The following is a 19,005-nucleotide window of genomic DNA, read 5'->3' as shown; positions in this document are numbered from 1 at the left end:
AAAAATACTTTATTAGTTAATCCTAAGAAAAGTCAAAGCATTCTATTTGGAACATCAACTCAGTTGCGAGGTCTGTTTCATCGTTTACTTTTTCGAATCGGGTAACTGTTATCTGCAAGAACGCTTTCTTATCATTAAAACAGTTGCAATGTTTTAAAAAGTATCTAAACCCTCAGACCAAAATTTTACTTTTTTTTCTGATTTGGTACTCTTTGATGAATGTAGGTTTTAACTGTATTTAATTGCGTTTTGTGTTCATTCTTGTCCGTTTTATTGTTCTGTTTATTGTATTTATTTGTTTTTAATCTCTTCTCTTTGCCACAGGAGGTGTTGTAAATCAACTTCGTTTATACACTTTCCTTTTGTAAAAACCGTTGTTTATACTTCTCTTTTGCAAAAAATTATTATTATTATTATTATTATTACTATTAAGGTCTCCTGTTTTTGTCACTCCTATTGCGGACTCTCTTCTTGGTCTGCGCATCTCGCGGATGATTTTAGTTAAGCTGTAGGTATACAAGGTCGACAAAAGTGTTCCTAAATTTAGATTTACTTAAAAACCAACATTGCAATCCTCCAAGCAAACCCAGCCACATTTTGGAGTCCGTGAGCATAACCGTACCAAAACTGTTCTTCAATGCAGATGAGACATTAAAGTGACTGCGATCAGTTTCGAGGTGAACAATGCGACCTGTTAAAAATAATGCCATTACGGGGATAATTAAAATTTTCGCTCGTACGTCCGTCTGTGTCCAAATACAGCGAATAATTACACGTTCCGAAACCCATAAATCCTGTTCCGAGCTTTTATCATGGCGGGCGATCTTCTGTAATTTTCAAGATCATGCGAAGTGGACCACCCTACATGGCATATCTTAAAATATATTCCCGTCCAAGGTCCCCTTCGTAATTATATTTATTTGCACTTTAGTGCTCTACGTTTAATTACCGGGGATGCAGACCAGTTCTCCTGGGACCGTCTTGACGACCTGCTGAACGAAAATAAGCCTCTCTTATGGCTGAGTAACATGACAACATAAGTAGATGCAGCGGCATTAAAAATGAATAAGCCGAGAGAATGTCATGTCTAACAGTAGAGGCCTTAACTTTACGATTCGATTGATGCATTTGATTCCAATACAGGCTGTTACGAATTCGTTTTTCACTACAGGGATCTCGGAAACGGTAAGAGATACGAAGTAGCTTAAATGGGGGCAGTTGCATAATCCGGGGGCCAATATTATGCCTCTAACTATAATTAGTTTTCGGAATAATTTCAATTCCTTTAAATTGACAACTTTTTTCTTGAAATAGAAGCATCCAAATTAAAAATGGCGTAAGAAATTTTTTTTCTGTTTAGATCTATACGATTTATCATATAGTCCAACCAAATTACACTTGGAGAAAAAAAAATTGTTACCTGGATTTTTATAATTAGAAATGGTAAAAGGGCTTATAATAAACCTAAAAAAAATAAATGCGTGAGCAGAGGCGGCGGAGGGTTGATTGTGGGGGTTGAAAAGTTATAAAAAAATTGTATCATTGGGATTTCTAGCGAAAGTTGACGTCAAACCAAAAAGTATCCAATACAAAAGTTGTAGATCATGCAAAAATCTACAACTTTTGTAGAGGTTACTTTTTAACATAACCTCAAAATTTCCGAGAAAAATGCGAAAAACAGTTTTTTTTCTGATTTTTCGTTTTTTATTTCTCATTTCCGCAAAAATAATTTAATTTTGACGAAACTTGGTGAAAGTATACCTTTCTCTGTCTTAAATAACCTCAAATTTTTTTAGATAAAAAAATCAAGAAGTTTCTGAGATATTCATTTTTTTCGGCCTGAAACACTTTTTTTTCAAAGAAAAATTCTACTTAAAAAAATCATCGTACAGAGTTCTGCCGGTAATCATTTTTTTCGTTTTGACATATACTTTTTGGTGAAATAAAAAAATCTGTAATAACATTTCAAAAACATGCTCAAAAATGCAAAAAAATAAAAAATGACTTGCAACAATGAATTTTTCAGTTATTGTTGATAATTTGTTTAAATTAAAAAACATTCAAAAACTGATTACACCATTCAATTCTACGGAAAAAAATAAAAAAAAAACTGTCTCATTGTTTGACCCAAAACTTTATTTTTGTACAGTATTGCTATAAACATCTAAATCGAATTACAAATGCACAAATGATAAAGTATCTCTGGATGATTTGAGATTTCAGCAATACAAAGTATTAACTGCAAAGTCTACTGTTGACGCGAAATACGAAAACCGAAATTTTGCAAAATCGTTTTATTTTTTTTCTGGCTTTATTTGAAAACGAATTTTAAATAAATTGCATATTTACATTGCCACTTTTTTTGCTCTATCCAATGGCGTCAACATTTTTGCAGTCCGACGTTTCGTCTTCGAGGGGCCATCATCAGATTAATTTATTTAAATATATCGCTGCTATTTTTATGACAAAATATCCTCTAATTCAGAATTAAAAATGACTAGATTTTGTCATAAAATAGCAGCGACGTATTTAAAAAAAATTACAAAAATGTTGACGCCATTGTATAGAGCGAAAAAAGTGGCATTGTAAATATGTAATTGATTTTAAAATTCGTTTTCAGATAAAGTCAGAAAAAATTAAACAATTTTGCATTTGTTTTTAGCAATACTGTACATAAATAGTTTTGGGTCAAACAATGAGACATTTTTTTTTAATTTTTCCGTACAATTGAATGGTGTAATCAGTTTTAGATTTTTTTAATTTAAACAGATTATCAACAATTACTGAAAAATTCATTGATGCAAGTCATTTTTTACTTTTTTGCATTTTTGAGCATGTTTTTGAACTGTGATTACAAATTTTTTTATTTCACCAAAAAGTATATGTCAAAACGAAAAAAATGATTACCGGCAGAACTCTGTACGATGATTTTTTTAAGTAGAATTTTTCTTTGAAAAAAAAGTGTTTCAGGCCGAAAAAAATGAATATCTCAGAAACTTCTTGATTTTTTTATCTAAAAAAATTTGAGGTTATTTAAGACAAAGAAAGGTATAGGTACTTTCACCAAGTTTCCTCAAAATTAAATTATTTTTGCGGAAATGAGAAATAAAAAACGAAAAATCACAAAAAAACTGTTTTCTACATTTTTCTCGGAAATTTTCAGATTACAACGTTTGTATTAGATACTTTTTTGTTTGACGTCAACTTTCGCCAGAAATTCCAATGATACAATTTTTCATAACTTTTCAACCCCCCAAATCAACCCTCCGCCGCCCCTGCTCACGCATTTATTTTTTTTTCGTTTATTATAAATCCCTTTACCATTTCCACTTATGAAAGACCAGGTAACAATTTTCTTTTTTTTTCCCTCTAAACGAGTTATTTTGATCGGTCTAATAAGCTTTTTTAAGATATTAATATTCCGACCTCTCCCTATTCCAGCAGTATAACAGTAATCATTAAGCGACTTCAAAATCTATTTTAATATTCACTGAATGGACGAGCCATAATTGAGGAAGTGGTTTTAAAGAAAATAAAGAAAGTGTCTGCCATCCATTAAAAACGCCACGTATTTTATGTCGACATTGTCGACGAGCTGACGGAGAATGATAATTCTCCCTGATTTTCAACATATCAGTCGATTAGATAATGTTGCTACAATGGAAAAATTTAATATTTCTTGGAATCGGGAAATATGTTTTCCGTATCAGATCTTTTGGGAAAATTAATAATTATAACGTGTAAATATGTATAGAAATGCTTGCATGCTCCCAACTTATTGTTAGTGGACTTTCTGTATCAAAGAAGCTTTCCTTGAGATACGACCCATTCGTTTTTGGATGCCCTTAATATAAATGCTTAACTGTCATCGAAGTTGATGTTGAATTACATATACATAATTGATTCTCACGTCATATTTTTCGATGATAGAAGAATTTCTCTTTATAAATGTTTCAGTAATAACGATAAATTAAAAGGCTATGGGAGTGTCACGTTCCAGTACCTATCAAGTCCCAAGTTTTTAAATTATGTATTAGGTACTATTAGTATATCCTACAATGAATAGGAGTTGTTTTGTCTGGCATACCTGTATGTATTTTTTTTTCTCTTTAGTGTGAAACTAAAGTCATTAACAGAAAACATACATCCAAAAGAGATTGTAGAATTTCATAAAAATTCATTATTGTAACGAAGAAATTGAGCAAATCTTTGTAAACTCAAAGAACGAACGAACGAAGAAGAAGTATTTTAGTAAAATGTAGAAAATATTTCTTTCGATTTCGATGTGGTTTTCTAAATACAGTGGATGAAATGAATGTAGATATGTACTTCATTGTAGTACGTTGAAATGTGGGTTAATCAATTAATTCTTAAAAACATACAATAAAGCAATATCTTCAATAAATTTAACGTAGAGGAAAATCACCAATTTAATCATCTGATCAGTGCACATACTCCAATTGCGGATTAAATATTTGGCGACGGCTACGAAAATTCCCGTCTACATCGTAAATTTTCTAAGTGCGATTAACAGTAGGAGTTTAAAATGGAGATAAAAGGTGAAATTTTCATTCTAATATTCGTGTAACTGCGCATTTGTATAATTAGATGTAGTAGAGAACGCAATTTACACTGGATACTACTTAGCAAAAAGTAATTAGACTGTAAAGTTCAAACGCCGATTCTCGGTAATTACATTATTTGTTTTTACGTTCCAAAATGACACTGGATGCCGTGTAGTACAGGCTAAGTGTATTGTTCAACATTTTCTGCTTGACTTTGCAGGTATTGCTGTTGGCTGCGGTTTCCAGACAAGGTTAAACTGCAATCGTCGTTAATTAAATATATAACCAGAAGTACGGTATTCATTGCGATGAGTAAATGATTTTTTGAAACATATGCATTTTCTTTTCGTAGCTCTTATGTTTTATTTTAATAAGAATATTTGTTCCCTAAATTTCTATCATGTATGTACATTGTACACGCTTTGATACCAGATGTCTATTCCAAAATTTTATAAGAAAACTTTATACTTTTTAGCTTGCGTAGATAAATTTTATAAATAACTTGAATTCTATTTAGGCGCCACAAAATCCAAGTTTAATCCTTAAATAAATTTGAGAAAAAATTGTGATGCCAGTATGTTATTTAGGATATAAAAAACTAATCTTTTATTAATACATTAATCATGTATTTATTTTATTTATCACCGGCAATATTTGACTAATACTATGTTATCTTTAAGTGTAGTATCCGTAAAATATATTTTTATCTCCTATTAATACATAATAGTTCTATAATAATAAAATAATAGGTAGGGTACGAGGGTATATCACAAAGTAACAGCAAATTTAATATTTTGCGAAATATGTATAATTCTGTTAAAAAACATAAATGAATTATCATTTTCCTATGTGTTGCACTATTCTAATACTGTTTGACCAAATTTAATGCATCAATCATGACTGGAATATACAGGCTGTCTACTATAAAAGGGCCACTCCTATGGATCTTGCTTAATATACGACGCACGTCAAAAATCTTTGTATGTTTTTTTTGTTGTATTTTTTGAGGCCTTTATGCCCGTAAAAACAAATTAAAGATCCATGGCCAACTTTGTAAGTACTTAATCATAAAAAAACCGGGAAGTACCGAATCTAGACTCATTTGGTGTTGTTCACTGCCATGACGAAATAGTTGCTAACATTGGGTGCAAAAAACCTCCAGGTAGAGGTAAACCGAGAAATGTTTAGTCTGAGTTCTACCAGGAGGGAGAGGAGATCCCAGCCTACGTTGTGTGAATAGGAAGGTCCGGAGGAGAAGAACCTTTTTGTTCACTAATAATTTTCAGTTGAAAACTAAAATAGATCTCATAATTACCTATAATTTTCCTGTTTACTCAAAAAAACTGGACAAAAAGCGGACGACACGCCATTTACAACAACAACTATTCACCTCTTTTTATGTAGTACGCAAATTGGGGACGGTTCCAGAGGTTCCCAATAAGTTCTTAACAATTTTGATTAAGATTAATTTTAAGCACCGTTTGTCGGTTTCAACGATTTTAATTATTGAAAATGCCTTAAATCACTTAACCTACCCATTAAAAAATCATCTCCATCTGAAACAGTTTTGTAATATGCATAGCGAAGATAGCTATATGGCGCTCTGTGTGGCATTAGCATTAGCGATCGCTCCTGTAATGCTTTCTAAAAACAATCGTGAAATCAATATTTTCTTTTCGTTTGTTTTAGATAGTCGTAATGGCTTTCGGCAAGAACAGCATATCTAGGAGTAGGAACAGCTGGGGCCCCGTATCGGTGCCCTCTGGTCTGTACCGGCTGGCCCCCGAAGAGGAACTGGCGGAGGAATGTACGGAGAGGATGATGACGGCCCAGATGCGGCAGTTGGATCCGCTCAAGGAAGACCTGGCAGACTGGCTGAACAAGACGCTGGGTGAGTTGTCTTTTTAATAAAACATTGTGCCATTAAAGGCTTCGGAAAATAATGATTTTCTTAATTCTTACCATATAGGGAGAAATTTAATCAGCCCTCTGAAATGAATAAAAAATCAATCGGTTGTTTTAAAATAAAGCTGAGAATAAAATTGTGAACGATTTGTAGATTCTGCTTACATTTTTCTTGAAGTAGATTATTGTAGTTTGAATTATAACAGTGAGAAAACAATAGGCAGAACTGGTAGAAACTTGATTTTCTTCTTCTGGCACTGTGTTTTGTGTACTTCTTTTGGTAAGAATTTAAACTAGTTCTGGTCGAATATTTTGGATACGTGCAAGGACAAAGGAATTTTGTTATTTATTTGCATCCCATAGATTTGTGTCATCCCTTTCCATATTTTAGTAAAAATATTTTTACCTGTAAATATACCTGTATTAGGAAACACAATTCATTTACATAAACTAATGCAAAAAATTAAATAGTCAAAAGAATTTCCGAAATTTTTCCGTGATTTTTGACAAACTGTATTTAGGTGAAAAATGGTCGTATCGGGAATTAAAAAAAAGTATTTTGAAGCTCTAAGATTCTAGTTTTTAGATATTTCGGTCGAAATTTTTTAGGAGCTCCGGTTATCATGCAATTTTAAGAAATATCGTGACAAAAAAAATTGGACTTGGAATTTTATTTTTTTTTTTCAGCTAAGCATGAACCAGATAGCTTGTTTATTCGGCTTCAATTTCCTTTTATTTTTAATTTCGATAGGACCATTTATCATCGAAATATCGGACTTTTAATGGAAAAAGATCCTTTTGTCTTCAATCATCGATATCTCGGCGTATAGAGAATTGAAGGGCAGTTTAGAAAACTGGAATAAATTTCCTATAACTTTTCGGAAAAAAACTTTTCATCTTTTACGCGAATTTAAAAAAAAACTGAAAAAAAGGTAGTTTGTGTTTTTTTTAGAAAATTGACGGCTGAATTAGAAGTATTCACGAAATGACTAATGTTAAGCATAATTTTTACAATTCGATATACCCAGAAGAACCCTGTTACGTTTTATCTCGACCTAGCGAACCGTTTCTTTGTTTCAAACAGTGAAACTTTCCAAAAAAATTAAAGGGTCACGTTTTTTGAGCTTAAACACTTCATAATCGTGATTAAAATGAAAAAAAATTGAAATTTGTTTTCAGAGAAGAAAAAAATTTTTTTGAAAAGAACTGTTTTTAAGATATTACAGACTACACTAAAATTAATTAGAAACTGTATGAATTGGGGTCGAAATCTGGTTTGGGTCATCAACTTTAATTTTAATTTAATTAAAAGTTGATGAACAGAAGCATAGGACGGAAAAGCCGAATCGTGCTGGAAACAATTGGATTTTGTTTTCTTCAATTTCCGGAAGGTTTTCAAAAAAAAATAAAAAAAATCTTCGAAAATTTTTTGGAATTTTTTTTTTTCATCAATTAACGTTATTTGCGGTAAAAATGTGAGAAAACCTCGAGAATTTTTTTATTACATTTTAATCATGATTATGAAGAGACCCTTTAATTTTTTTCAAAAGTTTGACTGTTTGAAACAAAAAAACGGTTCTCTAGATCGAGATGAAACTTCACAGGGTTCTTCTGAGTATTTCGAACTGCAAAAGTCATGCTTAACATTATTCATTTCGTGAATATTTCTAATTTAGTCGTCAATTTTCTAAAAAACCATAAATTACCCTTTTTTTCCTGTTTTTTTAAATTCGTGTAAAAGATGAAACAAAAACTTTCCGAAAAGTTGCGGCAGCATGTTATAGAAAATTTATTCCATTAAAAGTCCGATATTTCGATGAAAAATGGTCGTATGGAAATTTAAAAAAAAGGAAATTGATGCTGAATAAACAGCTATCTGGCTTAGCTGAAAAAAAATTTTTCAATTACGCAGAATAACTGTAGCTCCTAAAAAAAATTCGACCGAAAGATCTAAAAACTAGAATTTTAGAGCTTCAAAATGCTTCTTTTTAATTTCCGATACGACCATTTTTCACCTAAATATAGTCTGTCAAAAATCACGGAAAAATTTCGGAAATTCTTTTGACCCTTTAATTTTTTGCATTAGTTTAATTATTGTAACTATACTTTCGAAAAAATATCAGCTTGGTGAAAATAGATTCCGCTGTGGATTATTTTCATAAATATTATCGGTAGTCAGAGATATGTTTATTTGTAGCTTCGAGAAAACATATTTCAGGAGGTTATCATGTAATATGAACTCTGAATTACATGACGGCCTTATCAAAATGATTAAGCTTGTTGACGTTGTTTCACTTACTGTTTTTATTTAACTGGCTATTTCTGTCAACGTGAAAAGAAAAATTTTCAAGTAAATAATCCCTTTCGACAAAAGGGTCAATCAAGGTTAGTCAAAACTAAATTTATATAAAAAAAAACCCTTTTGACGTAAGGAGTTATCTGTAAATTTATTTTCTTTTCAATGTGACAGAAATATCCCTTTAAATAAATTAAATCAAGTTGCAGTGCTAACCAAAATAGAATCAATGGCATTAAATTGCAAATTTGTGACGTATGGGTAAAATTTGAAAGTCCGGTGTAATCAAAACACATTATAAACACATTTAAATTCAAAGATAAACCAACACATTAAATTAACGATAGAAATAAAAAAATTAAAAGACTCTTATGGACAATGGTCTTTCCGAATCTTTAAAAGAAGACTATGTGTGATGTAAATAATTTTTTTGACATTTCAAACCCTTTGGTACGCTACTGATTAGTTTTGGTTCAAATTTTACTTGTAGGTAGCTTCTATGAGAAATCTGCACTGTATCAATTTTAATCTCATCCTCAATAGTTTTTCAGCAATTGTTCATCCACGAAACATCATCTAAATTGCAAGTGAGAAACTAAGGCACTGAAATAATTAATTTTTAGAGCTGTAGAGGAAAATATAGTACTGATTTAAGAATGACTTTTCACAATTTTACTTGCAAGTTGCAACTGAGATCTTATATTACGTATTCACTGGCGCCGTAGTCTGTTCGAAAAATATTCGCGTTGAGATCGCGAGCGGTTCGTGTAACATTAACATCTTTATACTTATTCACATCGAGCACGTCAAATTTTTTTTTTGGGCTATCTTGTCTGCAAAAATAAACTATTGCGTTTAGTGTTGTTTGTCAGTTCAGTTGGTTTTCTGCGTTTATCAATGAATAAACATGTCGTCTGCGAATGTCGTAATATAATGAATGTAATGTCGTCTATATTATTCAAGACATTATTTAAACTTCAGCGAAGTTGTCCACGGAACTGGCAAAGGCCCCTTTTTGAAAACAGTCTAGAGGATGCAATCAGATTTTTATTTGGGATGTGGAAAAATACCAGCCGTTCTTAAGAGAACTACTGAACCGCCGAGACTAACTAACTACTATTGTTGTCTAATTCAATCGCGCTGGCTTGTGAACTAATTTTTTTTACGATGGACACGTTGAACATCCACAGTACACACCCCGGTGACCCGTCGGTAGTTAAGATGTAACCGTCGTTGTAACACCTAACAGTTATTTTGTTTATTAGCATTGGGAACGAGCTGCTTTGCATCATGCAGATAACAATCGTTAAAAATGCACTCGCGTGCTTTTGCATACCAAACGACTCCTTGTACACCTAGCCGTAACACATGTTACCAGGGCGAACGTGAGTTTGTCGCGTTTTACGCGAGGCGCTCTTACAAGATAACGGTCCACAATTTTGGAATAGATAAATAAGTAAGCGGTTTTGAGAAGGTAAACTTAGGACCGATACTTTTAGTTCTGTTGGTTAACAAATCAGGCGATTAGGTTAGTACATATAGGTACGTATTTGCTAAAATATGACCATAAGAACAAGTTTTCGAACAAAATTGCATTCACAGCCCAGTAAATGAAAAAAAAATTGTAAAAAAATTCGTTTCAGATTGAAACTTGGTTTAATCCTTAGTTTAGGCAAAAAGAAATAATATTTCCCAAAAAGTATCGGTTTAAAACAACAAGATCATTTCATTCAAAATATTTATTTGTTTACGAGTTTTTGCATTTATTTATTAGAAATAGCATTTTTTCAATTGCAAAAACGCGGTTATTAGCGTTATAATAAAGGGCTCATTTGTCTCGTCTTGACTTATATTTTCGAGATATGCAATTAGAAATTGTAATTTCATAGGCTAACCTCCTCAAAACGGCGTATAAACAAAGTGTAATTTGTTTATAATGTTTTTCGTTAATAACTTTGCGAAGAATGAATATTTTTTAAAGCCGCTTTGATATTCGTAATCCTGGTAATTTTCACGAATTTAAAAAAAAATGTTCTAGGACCATTTTTAGCCGAGATAGCGTTTTTTTATAAATTCATAACTTGTTTATTTATAAACATTAAAACTTCAGGAATAAATCAATCAACGCTTAAACTTCATAATAACGGTTAAAGATATCGAAAAAAATGCATTATATGGTAATTTTTAACCCTTTAAAAAACGTCCTAGAATACATTTTTACATCTGGAATGTGGTGGGGGAAATAAGACAGAAACGTTCAAAAGTGGACATCGAAACAAATCTTAACTGCCCGAAAATTTTGCGATATCTCCGGTAATTGTAGACCAATCTTAACGAATTTGAATTTTTTTATGTCTTTAAGTACTTGAAGCATATAAATATAGTCGGAGCTGATGGATTACTTGTTTTTTTTTTAATATTTTCTCAATATTTGCTACACCATCATTTGCTTTATTTAACCTATTTCTAAAGGTAAGTAAAGTTCTGCATATGTGAAAAATAGGCCGAATCTATCCAATTTTTAAAAGAAATTCACGAAAGTGGAATTGAAAACTATTGTCCCATTCTCTCTCTTCTATCATTTGAAGTCTTTTATATGTCTTAAACTGACAGTAGAGTATTGTAGTTTCCTATCGATAGGTATCAACGCTACTACTGGAGTCCTTAAAGGATCAGTCCGCAGCCCTTCGTTGTCTTTAATTTCTCTAAATGATACTTCAACTCTAAAACTGTCATGTTCTTCGCTGTGCCAATGTTCATATGTTGTGTTTATTTTTTGTTTGATGAAATTCTTTATTGACGCACCAACTTTTCCAAGTGTAAGTCGATATATTTCACTAACTACAACTACTCGTATTACATAAATTTTATATGCCCTCCAAAGAACATCACATGAAATGTTCTTAGATGTTTCCTTATTAATAATTTAGCTTCATGGTGTAAATATTATTTATTGATATCTCTACTAATCTACTAACCCGGATTTGTTAACTGATTTAAGTCTCCATATTTGCCGCTCTGCCATCTGGTCTTCATCTTCGTCTTATCTTTCCAATGAATTTATGAAAATTTTCAGCATTATTAGGCGATAATAGCATCCGGATGCAGATTTTTTTAAGATTTCTTCTGATAATATTTAGAAAATTTATCAGTTGTTTTTTCCCCAACCATTAATTCGTTTTGACTATTGGGTCAATTTTCGGGTTAGCCGTCGTCAGTTTTTAACTTTTCTACAGACATGTCATTCTTTTCTTCAGAAGAAATCTGAAATTAGAGATTAAGTCGTCGGGTCGATATTTGATTTGTTATATGTACTGGTCTGTCATTCCTCTACTTGTTTTAAAGTCGCTGGTCTGTGACGTTTCGGTTTTTGATTGATAATGTATGAACCCTTTCCAAATTCTAGGTAATTCAGTACTCTCGTCTTCGTCGAAATTATTTCAATTTTTCTGGATTTTTGGTGCCTTGGCCAAAATTTTCTTTCCCAAATTAAGCTCTGAAACGAGGATCAGGACACGCAACAAATGTAAATACCGGCCAGAGGACTTAATCCCCAGTTTCTGAGTTTTTTTCTTTCGAAACTTCAATAAATTTACGGTGGGGTAACAACCCAAAAATTGTTTTGCCGTCGACATCAAGACGGAGTGTAAATGAAGAGAAATTAAACTGATGTGTTAAGTACAGTACAGTTTAACAAGGAAATATCAATGCTCCAAAGGAATTTCACAATACAACAATAAACTGCGTATGTAGGTATTAGCTGTAGGTCCATCGCGTTTTATTACCCGTACATTTTATTGTAAAAGTCACTTCATCAGTGAAACCTATAAAAATAAAATTTGTGGTTTGATTGTAACCGAGATCTCAAGGTCTATATATAAACAAATGTAGTAAAAATAATTTATTGACGAATATGTGTCGCAAGCGCTTTATTATTTTAACCGTTTTAATTTTTATGAACATATAAAACTTAATGAGTACTCCTATACTGGATGGACTTTTTAAAGACAGATATCCTTGTGACTGTGTCAATGTTGAATGCATTGTATATATTCTCTGGAATTCTTTTAGAGCAAACAATATTGACCGTAAATAGTTTTTGATTAAATCGAAAGCGATTTAACCCAGAAAATTTAGGACAATTATTTTTTTGTACATTTATGTAGAATTGTTTGTAGACCTTATACCTTAGACTTTATTAAAACATGTTTCTCAAGTTGTAAACTATTTCGTGCTAATTTTGGGACACCCTGTACTTGCGTGCGTCAATTCTATCTAGAGACTTGTCCATGCAGTAAAATAGTCTGCGACTACATGATATCATCGGTTGCCTCCCATATAAAAAATTCTGAAACATAATGCAAGGCATTACCAACTAATATGGTTCACACGGGTTGTTTTAACGCTGCACTTGACGCCTCTGATATCAAGGAGATTGTAAACATCCTCCACCATGCCCCTATTATGATTTTACGTTCTCACGTGTCCCAGGACATTTATATCCATCGGAACAAAGCCAGGCTCACAGACGTAGACACATTTTCCCATTAAAGCTCCCTTGTTTTTACGGTTCTGGAAATCTAATTAGGCTGTTTTACATCAGAGGCGTTTTATGTTCTGCGTTCGTATTCCTTACGAGTTTCTGTATAATTTGACGCTTTGAGAGACGTTCCCATTGATAAACTTTATTGTTTATCTTTTCCTGTCGTCGGTTACTGTTTACTTGTGCGTAAAAAATTAGTTATAGTTGCAAAACTTTTGTAACATTACTAAAATAGAGATTAAAAACACGAGCAGTGAGTAATAATGTAATTTCTATCACAGAACCTTCAAAATTGCATCCAACATTTTCTTTGACTTGGACGAGAGATGGGCGCTAGTGTCATTTCATTTCTTTACAACTAAATTAACATAATTATCGTTGTTTTACCAGTTCATATGATTTACGGAATTTAAATAAAGGATACAAATCTTCACGAGGATAATACGATAAATTTGCTATATATAATAATTATATTGTACATAGTTTCCACACATTTTTGAACGCGTACGCATCTTTACACGAATTTGACGCGCAATATCTTCGATGTCCGAGGTCTGTAGGTTCGCAGTGTGTACAACTGCTAGTCAATTATTAGCGCTGTTGCCACATCTACATAGTCTTTATGCGTTCATTAAATATAATTTAAAACTACTTAAATATGATATTTTTATGTTATTAATTAGTCAATATGTATGCTAGGTGCATATGAGTAGATTTCTTTGCTATATAGAAAATGTTTATCGCAAATAATTTCATTTTTTTCAAATTGGCAGCGGATTTTAGTCCCATAAGAAAAACATAGTACCCCCTGCGCTCCTACCTCCCTACCTCCTTAAATTATTTTTAAATGTTTAGTGACACAACTGATTTCGCCAAACTCTAATGACTTTCAAACTTTAATGATGAAAGTTGTTCCAATAACTGATTAGACAAGATGTCAGAGTCATTATTTCAACATTGTCTGGGTCAAAATAAAAATTGTATACATTTTACTCATTTTCAAAGTGGCCCAAACTATTTTCGGTTGACCACTCTGTATGTCCGTACGTTGCCAGTTAGTTCGTCTTGGCGTATTACGAAAATAGTTCTCTTAATTATCGTTAAAGTATGTTGCTCTGTGCAACAAAACCAATCGACTTTGACAGTTATGAATGCACCGACAAAATATAAACTTGAAATAGTTTGATCGATATCCAGAGGATGTCACGCTATTGTTTTTTTTGCTCATTAAGTTTCCACGAAATTGCAGTCAGTAGGAAAAAATGAGAGAAATAAAACTATTTATAACTACAACTTCTATGTTTATTTTCAATATAATATTTTATGTTTTCAATAGAAAAAGTACTGAAATTTAGGTTATTGTAGTAATTGTAAGATATCTATTAGTTCCGTCAGTTCCGCTCTTCATAATAAACAAAAAAAAAGGGGTAAGATCTTTTTGAATACTGAATTCAATCTGCATTTGACAATGAGTTTAGCGGAAGTATATTCCAACGTGGAGCACTTCATTGTTAGATAAACATGTACTTGTATTCCACAGAGACATGATACTCAAAGTAGTAGCAGTTCGTTTCCAATGAAGAATCTGGAAACTATTTGGGAAGACAGAATGTTTTTTTCGTTTGGGAGTATAGACGCTCTCGATTGTAGTGTTAACGAGAAGTCCATAAACAATCTAGTCTTCATGGAATAAAAAATCAATCCAAATATATATCCGTATCCGTAGATCGGTGGCATACCTTCATGATTGAAATTAATAAGGATAACAGACCTTGCTGTTATCCTTATGGATAACATGGACTTTGGCTCATCATTAATTTCTTCGATAGTTTTTGGTTTTTTTGGCTTGCTTCTGTCCAGGAGTTTTTTGCCACAATTTCTGGACCTTACATCTTCATATTCCTAAATGTTAGTAAGGCAGCTAATGCCACAAAAGGATTCGGGTCCCTGTAGGATTGTAAATGAGACTACGCGGTAACTCATCAGTTTTCTCGTTGCATCTATGATCCTCATTTGGTGGTATTCCAGTTAGGCTAACATTGTCTTGACTAAAACATCCTAGCAATTCTAGATTGATCTGGTATAACGGACAATTCATAATGATAAAGAAAGTTAATTTACTGGAATCGGTTTCGTGAGCCAATATTAATTCTCATTGTATACAAAAAAATTATACTAAAAAATATATTAACTAATAAAATATAATTAAATGTGATTACCATGAAATTTTATTGTAGAAGTTGCGAATATGTTTTTAATGTCTTGAATTATGATGGTCCTATATTTGAAACGCTAAAAACAATTGCAACTTCTACCATAAAATTTCAAGGCAATTGCATTTAACCATACTTTATTAATTAAAACTTTTACTTTATAGTTGACCAATAATATGAAATAATATTGTTTTAGGAATCGGAATAAAAGAATTTTGTGAGATAGTTTTTCTCTATAATAGTGCGTTTTTGTGGTTTTATTGTGTTAGTCGTGATCTTGAAGAAGCAGAATATAAACAATAAAATATTTTAATCTCAAGGAGATCCGACGTCCTGTAATAAACAATATTTATTATAAATGTTCCTCGTTGTATACATGCCTGTTTACCAATATCAAAAAATGTCTCGTTGGTTATAGTGGTACTTCACAATAATACTCTTACCGCATAACAATAGTCGGTACACACACACGCCCTTCAGTCAGGAAGTGCCCATTTCCGCTGTATAACTTTTTCAAAGCGTACATGCAGGGCCACTTTAATTGTGAGAGGAGATTTTTTTACTTTGATATTCATGGCTATTTATTGTACGCGTTCTCTTCCTTCCTCACGAAAAGTTCTAATGGTGATGTGTTCATTCTGAAGGGATTTTTTAAATCTGCGGTCTTAATACTTTGTAACTGAGCGTATAGAATGTATTAAGTAATAAAAAAATAATAAAATACAAACGTGTAAGTCGTTAATTTCAATTTTTTTTCGACTGGGAACCAAAAAGGAACTTCGGGACTCAAAAATAGTTATATCGAGTTATGTTATAGTTATACAGATCTATGTTTAAAATTATAGCTTCGTTAATTGCCTCCTGACAGATGTTAGTTGTGATGATAAGACAAATAGTTCTGTAATTGTAACATATTTAATAATTTGTAATACGTATCTACAAGGAATATATTAATATTCATGTCCTTATTAGGTAACTAATATTAAATTTGTATCAGGTCGGAAAACTTTAATCGCACGCTATGTAAGTGTAGAATATGAATATAAATCAGTTGTTTTGATATTGCTTGTTTTGTTACAAATGGGTTAAATTTGATGTACATGGTAAAAAGGTATTTAGTATTAAGATTACTCTACTTAGCTTAGTTTTATCATCAGTCTCGTACACTTTGTTCAATGATTAAATACTTCATTTAAGAATAAGAAGAGTTATTTGAATTCGAGAAAGCTTGTGCATTTAACATGGGGTGAGGTTAAAATTCTTTAAAAAATTCATTTTTTTATTCAGACGATAAATGTTGTTAATAAAAATTGTACTGTTAACACCTGCACTATGTCATTTATAACAAATGAAAACACTAGTTACATTTAATTATTTAGACAAAGTTTCCTCTTTTTATTTAACTAAATCAAGGCCAAATATAGATTTGTTTAGCATAAAATTTAGAAGAAAATAGATCAAACACTTTAAGCTTAAGGATGATTAGTGTAATTTTTGTCACAATCGACAACGGTGCCTCCCTACATTAATCGCTGATCAATTTGGAACAAGCTAATTCAACTCAATTGAATCGATATGGTACAATTGGCTAGTTAATGTAACTTATACCGAACAATGACTGATATAAAGCAACTCTCTCAATTACAATATAAAAAATGGTATCATTTAATTGTTCATTATAAAAGTAAAACATTAATGAATTTTCAACGAGAGTACTGTTTATATCGTGGGAAAAATATACCAAAAATAGAGCACGTGAATCAAGTGATTGGTTCTTGATAAAAGTTCGATAATATCTTAATAATCTTAGAGAAAATATTATAAACGACAGCAACGACACAATTGTTAAAACACTAGAAAATACTAGAAGAGGAAAGTGTAAAATTGTAGAGATATGCAATTAATTTAATTAATAAAACAATTTGTAGCGCTATGAAATTATGGAGATATTAAAAAACCTATTGTAGATTTTTTCCCACTATTTTCTATTTTTAATTATTAGTCGTAAAAATAACATTTTTGAGATAATTCACACCATATTTTAATTCAAAATTACCCATTTGTTGTATTTCTTTTTTATTTATTATTGACTCCGTTGAATGCAATGTAGAATGAATTTTGCTGAAACTGGATTTTTATCACGTTGCAATTAAGGGTCTCATTATGTATTTGATTATTTTGCCGTTTTGGAAAGAAGGGTTATTTTTTATAAAAATAATTTTGCCTATCCAAAAATCTCATACGGAAAAAAGCAGACAAATAAAAAATACAATTGTATTTTGTGCGGTATTGTTTTGCGTATATGTGTCTTTCGAATACTTTTCTTTCAAGTACCTACTCTACCATTTGAATATGCGTTCGTGTGTGTAGACATTTTCACACTATTCTTACGGCTACCCGTTGCACTGAATAGTTTGTTTTAATTAGCGATTTATTTTCTGCAATTGTTCTGCAACTATACGTTCCTTTCCATTATAATATCGTATTATCAGAGTGACGTTAGTTTTCTAAGAACCAGCAGGCATTACTTGCACGAAATATAGCTCTGTTTACATTGCAAATTGATGCAGTATGTCTAGCGCATACACAGACTATGAGCGCATACCTATCATCTATATACAGGGTGCCCACGAGGACCACTTTCCCTAAATAAAAATAAGCAACTCACATTTCTAAAAAAAAAAAAGAATTTTCCTAGGTATGTCAAGAACGTATACACAAAATTGTATAGGGTGATATCGACATTTAGTACTTACAAAGCCATGATAGTAATACGTATTTCAGTTGTCAGTACTCTATGTAAGGATCAACCTCTTTTTTTCTTGCCAACTAGAGCTATTTAAACCCTCTAAGTTAAAGTTTTAATATTTTATCAGTGTAGTTTGGTCTCAGATTAACTGAAAAAAGTTCTATACAGAGTTGACGAAAAGTTGTCATAGGTTGTTATTACCATTATTTTTATGAGCACAATTACCTTATACATTTTTTTATCATATTCGGACAGTATCGACAAACATAACGTAACTGTGATATCTATATCAAATATTTGTATCTGTCAATCACTAGAGCGTAAAGTATTGTCATTTTACGCACTAATGCCTAAAATAAAACGTACCTACATAAGTATAACGCGGATAATTATTAAAATAAGGAGTCAGTGTTTGTCCAACTTTTTTATAGATTTGAATGTAGTTAACAGTAATAACAGTTTCAATACGACCATAATAACTACTTAATCGTTTCATAATTCTTTAGGATAATTAGAGATCATCTCGATGTCTAAGAATGTTTCAAGAATTTCTTAATGTCCATATCCATTATATGCTGAGAATGTCGTATTAATGATATTATTAACTGTCACTAAAGTGCTTAGCATTGTACTAATTAATCCATTATATCTCTGTATTTTAAGTTTCAGATTACTGTATTTGTTAATGGGTATTTTTTGTTTTACTCGCAACTTGTATCATACACATTCGAATA

At 31.7% G+C, this 19,005-nt stretch overlaps 1 protein-coding gene across 2 annotated transcripts in view; it reads left to right on the top strand.

Moving 5' to 3' along the window:
• LOC108917368 (growth arrest-specific protein 2) overlaps window positions 1–19,005 on the top strand; it is a 77,804-nt gene that overhangs the window by 13,313 nt on the left and 45,486 nt on the right. Inside the window, exon 2 of one of the 2 annotated variants that reach the window (XM_018723922.1) lies at window positions 6,255–6,456. In XM_018723922.1, coding sequence (XP_018579438.1) covers window positions 6,264–6,456 — 193 coding nt within the window. In that variant the 5' untranslated portion in view covers window positions 6,255–6,263. Of the gene's footprint in view, window positions 1–6,254; window positions 6,457–19,005 lie in introns of those variants that run through there. The other variant, XM_018723923.1, reaches the window with a different exon arrangement.

Source organism: Anoplophora glabripennis, unplaced genomic scaffold (assembly GCF_000390285.2).
Source record: "Anoplophora glabripennis isolate ALB-LARVAE unplaced genomic scaffold, Agla_2.0 scaffold4, whole genome shotgun sequence".
Taxonomy (NCBI): Eukaryota; Metazoa; Arthropoda; class Insecta; order Coleoptera; family Cerambycidae; genus Anoplophora; species Anoplophora glabripennis.
This window is presented reverse-complemented; position numbering and strand designations above follow the sequence as displayed.